This window comes from Octodon degus, unplaced genomic scaffold, assembly GCF_000260255.1.
Source record: "Octodon degus isolate 3935 unplaced genomic scaffold, OctDeg1.0 scaffold00203, whole genome shotgun sequence".
In the NCBI taxonomy this organism is placed as follows: Eukaryota; Metazoa; Chordata; class Mammalia; order Rodentia; family Octodontidae; genus Octodon; species Octodon degus.
The window spans coordinates 740,276-747,005 of record NW_004524779.1 but is presented as its reverse complement, the minus strand read 5'-3'; the positions used below and the strand labels follow the sequence as shown (position 1 = coordinate 747,005).

Below are 6,730 nucleotides of genomic sequence, written 5' to 3'. Positions count from 1 at the left end.
ATTGACTTTGTAAATTTTGTGAATTTACCCAGCTAGACTATCTAGGTATGTATTCTAAATTTAGTCAGGATTTTTTATATCCCAATTTTAGGTAAAATACATTAACTGATTCCTTTGGAAACAGTGTTGACCTTCATGAGATTTTGCTGTTGGTTTTGGTTTTTAAAAATAGGTTTCACCATGTAGCCCAAGCTGGCCTCGCACTGTTGTGATCCTCCTCCCTTAGCTCTCAAATGCTAGGGTTACAGGTGCGCACCACTGTGTCCAGCCTTCCTCATTTCCTGCAAAGGTTGGTGCAGCATTGTGTGATACCTGTGCTAACAGGATAAAAGCTGCCAAACACAGCTCTGCTGTCTCAGTGTTCAGAACCAGGCAGTGTTCTCTGGTTCACAGTTCCATTTTGAATCCATTGTTAGTGAATTAATAGCAAAACTAATGCAAATGGGTGTTTTAAAAATAGGGTTTTTCCCAAGGCCAAACTCAGCTACATCAGAGTTCAAGGCCATATTGGACTACAGAGTGAGACCCTATCTCAAAAAAAAAAGGTTTTCTAATTTGATTCCTACTACTCACATTTACACAAAATGTTTTATAAAATGTGGTTGCCACTTGACACCTCTTTTAATGTGGCTAGATGCCTCCGTAAAATCATAGGTTTAAATTACCGGAGGTTCAGGGGATGGGGTTCATACCTGTAATCCCAGCACAATGGGGGTGCTGAGGCATGAGGGCAATTTAAGCCCAGGCTAGACAACCTAGGGACTTTGTCCAGACCTTGTGTCACAATTTCATCTTATTTATTTTGGGTTTTTGAGACAGGGTCTCACTATGCAATTCAGGCTGGCCTTGAAATAACTATGTAGCCCAGGCTGGCCTTGAACTCATGGTGATCATCCTGCCTCAGTCTCAAGTGTTGGGATTACAGGTGTGCACCACCACTGTTTCAAATGTTTTAAAATGGGGTAAGGATGCAGCTTGGTGCAGATGCCCTGGGTTTAATCTCTCGTACTGCAAAAAAAAAAAAAAAAAAGAATACCAGAGGTGTATACCAGCTCTCCTAGACAGAAAAGCTTCTTGTCCTGCTCACTTGTCCGTAAAATAGGGGATGTAGCTCAGTGGTAGAGTCCTTGCCTAGCATGTGAGAGATCCTTGGGTCTAATCAGCAGCACCACACACATACAACAGCAGTTTAAGAGCAGTACTTGACCAGCTGGGCGTGATGGTGCATACCAACATTGAGATGGCTGAGGTGGGAGGATCTGAGGCGAGAGGGTCTTTTTGCGTTTGAGGTCAGCCTGGGCTACAAAGTGAGCTCAAGGCCAGCCTGAACTGCACAGTAAGACCCTGTCTCAGAAAACAAAAGGAGCAGTACTTGATCGTCCTAATGGATATTTTGTTTTTCCTCTCAGTGTATTCCACAACAGAAAAATGACAGTGACTGTGGAGTCTTTGTGCTCCAGGTAAAGATATTTTTTTTCAGAATTTGCAATGTATGAATTGTTTGCTGGATTCAAGAAGACATGTAAGCTTCTGTGTGTGCACTGATCCCAGATCCAGGCAGCAGAATCCTTTTCTTTTGCTATCTTCCCTCATTGCTGAGGCACAGTTCTGACCTTCCCAGTGGCCTGTAGGAAAAACCAGCTCCCCTGGCCACGGATGAGCAATGAGTATCAGTCTTAGCATGTCATTTGCAAGACAAATGACACTGGAGAGGGACTGGCATCCGTATCACAGGCATTGGCAGAGTTTACCTTTTTTAAAAAAAGACCATCTGCAGACAACCTGCAAGTCTTTGCATAATGAGATTTTAAATAAGTGCCACATTCAGAAACACCCACACTATGCTGAACGTCCCCTGGTAGGTCTACAGGCGCTATGGAAAAATTTCTATTACACATGTATTTATGATCTGTGAGTTTAACAATTTGCAAAGACCCAGGAGGGAAGGTTCATTTACAAATCTCATGAATATTGAGGTTTGTGGGCAAATTCACGCCAGTTCCAGCTGCCCTGTCAGCAGCAGGCACACGTCATGGGGCACAGAGCCTCTTTCTTCAGCATGCTGTCCGGAAGGAGTGAGGCAGGGCAGTGCCCTGCTAGCCACTTGCCTGCAGAGCTAACTAACCTGGAGGTGAATGCTTTAGAACACTGTTTTTGCAAGTTTGCACAGACTGTGTAATGCTGCCCTAGACTGTGGGCTCTGCCTCTGCCACCAGCTGGCGCACAGCCCCACGCACCCACTTACACATTTCTGGGGCTTTTGCAGTACTGCAAGTGCCTCGCCTTGGAGCAGCCTTTCCAGTTTTCGCAAGAAGACATGCCACGCGTACGCAAGCGGATCTACAAGGAGCTGTGTGAGTGCCGGCTCCTAGACTGAGGTCAGCGAGGACACACAAAGCCTGATCGTGTTGGAGCAGATGGTTTGTTACTTGAATCTCCACTTACTTGGATTTTTACAGATATTTCAGATCAGTGGTATTGGGCCACTATTGTTACCTCAAATTTATTTTGCCCTTATTAATTTCTCCAGCTACCATGTATTTTTTAATGTTCATTTTGGTCTCATTTTTAATTTTGTGGATTCCGTGTGTTCCTCCCATATTTAATATTTATTATCCAAGCGCATGCGTATAGACAGAGCATGCAGTGAAGAGTATTATTAAAAAAAAAAAAGCCTAGTAGATTTGGTGCAACTTTTGAAACTTAGTTAGACGTGAACTGAATACAGGTTTAACTTTTAATTCCAGACTCTAAAGATGCAAGTTGTTTTTGATACAGCATAACTCAGAGTAGCAGGTGCTTCTTGGGCCCTAAAGAGTAGTGAGAAGTGGGCCACAGAGCCAGCAGTTAATCTGCCATCAGAACCGTGGGCTGCTTCCCTCTGGGACGCGGAGGTGGCTGGCTGGTTGCCTGTGGGGGGCTCTTGGCAGCACAGCGCCTCCTTTGGGGTGAGTCAGAGTATGAGTAGAAAACAACATCCTAGGTGCCAGTTATCTTAATGAATGAGCTTTTAGTCTTGGTCTTGGGAATTACAGTCCATGGCCTGAAGCTCATAAAGGCCTTTGCTGAGACATTGAATTCCCTGGATTTTTGTTTTTGACTTGTGGAAAAATGTAGCAGGTATCACACTAGTGGTCAAACACATGAGAACTCAGCCTTTCTAGAAATAATTTGAAAGTTGTTGCTTCACTTATGTGGCCTTTCATGTGGAAGAAATTAAAATTTACCAACGATGTTTGTGCCTCTGAAACACAAAATTCAGAATTGTAGTTTGAGCATGTCTTTTGTAGGGACACAGAGAGAAAGGGAGGTAATGGGCAGTCTGGATTCCTGGGAGATGTCTTAGAAGTGTCCCCCTCCTCTCTCTAGTGACCTCAGTGATGTCCAGGGCTTATGTGGCTTGTGCCCACTGAGTCCTGACACTCACACAGGAGTTGCTTCTTCTTTTCTCATGAAATTTGTCTTCTGCACAAGCCACAGAGTGACCCATCCTTGTATTTAGCTGCATTAGGATGAAAGCGACGGGTCTTCCCCTGTAATCCAGCCTTCTATGACTTCTTTTGAGACAGGGCCTTGCTGTGTAGTTCAGGCTTGAACTTGTGATCATCCTGCCTCAGCCTCCTGAATGCTGGGATTATAGAAGTGTGCCACCATGCCCGATCTTCTGTGACATTTGAAAGGAAAGCAAGGAAAGATTCACATCAAATTCACCCAATTATCTACTTTTTCTGATCTAGGGGAGAATATCTGTATGTGAGAGACTGAAAAGGTTTATTCAGAAATGGCAGAAGACACTTGAACTTTTGCCTGGATAGTTTTAAGAGTGCTGAAAAAACGGAACGTATAGCTTGTCCATGCTGAGTCAAGGCTGCCTGCCACCAACTGAGGGCTGAGCCAGACAGGATTTATGTGGGGACTCCCAGCAGCAGCGCAGAGTCCACTCCAGAGTCCTCCAGACTTGGACTCCTTAGCAGGCCAGATCAGTATTTGTCGTTGTGGGTCAGGTTGTAAAAACCTGGGAGCAGAGGCATTTCATGCTGCTACAGGTAAGGTTGTGTGTCGCTGTTAGGAAAGATGACAAGTCAGAATGGGGAAGATGTCTTCTTAAAAGTTTTCAGGCATAATTATGCAAATATGAGATTGTTCAACATTTATATATGAGACATTTGCCTTTTTACAGTGCCTGTATCAGAATTAGCCAGTATTGAGGCTATTGATTCAAACTGTCCTTTCCTTCGGAGTGAGGAAGTATATTTACTTCCTGGGACAGATGTGTCATGCAGGAATCAGGAAGGATTGTTTCTCCAATTTTTTTTTTTTTTTTTTTGGTGGTGGTGGCGGTGGCGGTGGCGGTGGCGATGGCGATTGAACCCAGGGCTCTAAGAACCAGGCATATGCTCTACCTCTGAGCTGTGTCTCCAGCCCTCTTGAAAAAGTCCCAATGCCCAGAGTTAAAGTGTCCGCCTTTTAAGCTGAGGATGGAACTTCACTCAGCACTGAGGCACAGGGATGAGCTTAGAGACCTGCCATGAGCTGTCCAAGTCCAGCTACTCACATCCAGTGTAACGGGGTGCTTTGGGTGCACCCCACATAGTTAGCCTAAATGGTAGCTATTTTCTTAAAAATCATCTGTCATTCATGAAACTTGGTTTCAGCATTCAGTTGCTTTTCCCTCTCTCATGAGTAGGCATAAACCTTTGTTTAGCTCAAGTCCTGGATTAGAAAGTCTTGTCCTGATGTTGGCAGCAATTGCTTCCTTGTAGCAGACATTTTTGAAGTACACTTTGGGTGGTTGATGAGAGAGAAAAGTGCCGCTTCCCCGGCTGTAGCTTGGCCCTGAACGTGGCTGCACGCCGAGGAGGCAGACTGTGCACAGATGAAAAGCTGTTGGTGACGGACCTTCAGGATGCCCCGGCCTCTCCCTGGCAGCCTTAGCAGGTTGTGCCTGCTGCTTTCTGGTGGTCTTTCCTTTTGTTGAATTTATAGCAATGAATGTAGATGGATTTATCTTTTAGTTTTCTCAACAATTGTAGAAAATCAACTTTTAGTTGGACAACTTTTTAAGGAAGGGAAAAGAAGCAGCTGCTGTCGAAATCGCATCACATTTTCAACGTGGCATTGTATTTTCTACTTAGTAGGAGTAGGAGTAACATGGTCATTTTGAATTTATAGTTGAAACAAAATAACAGAACTAACTGGGACACGGCCAGCTAACTGGGACATGGCCAGCGCTTGCCTAATCTGAGATGGTCTGTAGTTTTAAGGTTCACTGCTTCTCTGGTTAGGAGTGATAGGGGAATCTGGGGTGGTCATGACCCTTCAGAAAGTTAATAGTATGAATGATAAAACCAGTTACCTGCTCTGCATAGTCTTAAGAAATCAAGTTAATCAGCTGTCGTAAAGCACATAGTTGTGTGCTAGGCACTGCTCCTGACCTACAGAAAAAGACCTAGGGAATACCGTTGAGAAGTGCTAATTATATTTGGGTGTTTCAAAAATAGACCTAGACAAGTTGTTCACTATGGTACTTGTTGGTCAGAAAATAATTTATTTAAAGATTATGATCATGTATCACAGTACTCAACCCTCCTAGCAAAGTATTTTTTTGAAGAATAAACTAAATGCCTTTATAAACTTGTGTGCTCTTGTGTTCAATTCCATACATAGACCATTTGGTATGATGTATTTTTTCCTGGTGACAAGAGTCACGGAGCAGCTCATTTAGGACTGTGACTATACAGGGACTAAGCAGCTGCCCTTAGGATGGCATTGTACAACAGTAGTATCTGGCGTGGCAGAAATGTTCTGCATTTGCACTTACTACACAGCCCCTGACCATGTGTCTGTGTCGGAGCACTTTGTATTATGTGAGTGCAAAGGTGTACGTTGTTTTTCTTAAATAACCAGAGAGTGGCAACGATATTGGTGGCAAAACTCATTAAAATCTCATTTTATACTTTTAATCTTTCAGAACTCAGTAATTCTACAGATTACATTGTCCAGATCTGATGCTTTACCTACTCCAATATTCCCCAGTCTTAACTAAGACACATCTCTGTGTGTACTTTCTCTGAATAAAGCAGGAAAGAAGTCAGATACTGCTCCTGAGAGAAACAGGGATGAGGGTACAACAAATGGAGTCATGTTTAGTGTCCTCAAGCCCAGTTAAGAAACTTGAGGTCCCCTAAGTCAGCCCTTCACTCTCCTCCAGTAATCCACCATGTATGTGTTCTAAAAACTTAACTCATTTGTGAATGGTTGCTTAGTGCATCATTTGTCACTTTCACAGGATCATGCTGTCTCTTCAGGTGAAGCTGTAAATGTTACAAATGTCAAACTGAGACAGATACATAGTTCTGCACATTACTATAGACTCTTACCCAGATTCATTTACAGTCTTAAGGACAGATCTTTATAGGTGAGGAATAGACAGGACAGCAGAGACAGTAAGTTGGTCCAACTTTATTGTAATCTGTTACAAAAGACAGTTTAAATAAGAACCAGTATCTTTGGTTTTTAAGGCCTTTAGAAATCTGAGTTATATATCACTACAGAAGAATATAAATTACATTAGTTCAAATTATAAAATAAAAATGTTTACAAATGAATAGTGTATCATCATTAAATGTTTGTAAATGGTTTATGCCTACTTCACAACTGTTAACAGCTTTTTAAAAAACTCCAATAACCAGTTTGGAATTGAATGAGAAAACCCCACTTCATTCTGACA

The 6,730-nt window shown here is 42.9% G+C and overlaps 2 protein-coding genes across 7 annotated transcripts in view; one reads left to right on the top strand and one right to left on the bottom strand.

Annotated features, from left to right (window-relative positions):
- Senp5 (SUMO1/sentrin specific peptidase 5) overlaps positions 1-3,613 on the top strand; it is a 46,605-nt gene extending 42,992 nt beyond the window's left edge. For 4 of the 6 annotated variants that reach the window (XM_023704746.1, XM_023704748.1, XM_004644542.3 and 1 more), the window contains 2 exons: positions 1,410-1,460; positions 2,267-2,659. In XM_023704746.1, the coding sequence (XP_023560514.1) occupies positions 1,410-1,460; positions 2,267-2,377 (162 nt within the window). In that variant the 3' untranslated portion in view covers positions 2,378-2,659. Of the gene's footprint in view, positions 1-1,409; positions 1,461-1,480; positions 1,523-2,266 lie in introns of all 6 variants that reach the window. The other 2 variants (XM_023704743.1, XM_023704744.1) reach the window with 2 other exon arrangements.
- Positions 1-6,730, bottom strand: part of Ncbp2 (nuclear cap binding protein subunit 2) — a 27,280-nt gene that overhangs the window by 14,867 nt on the left and 5,683 nt on the right. The gene's annotated exons all lie outside the window — the stretch shown is intronic.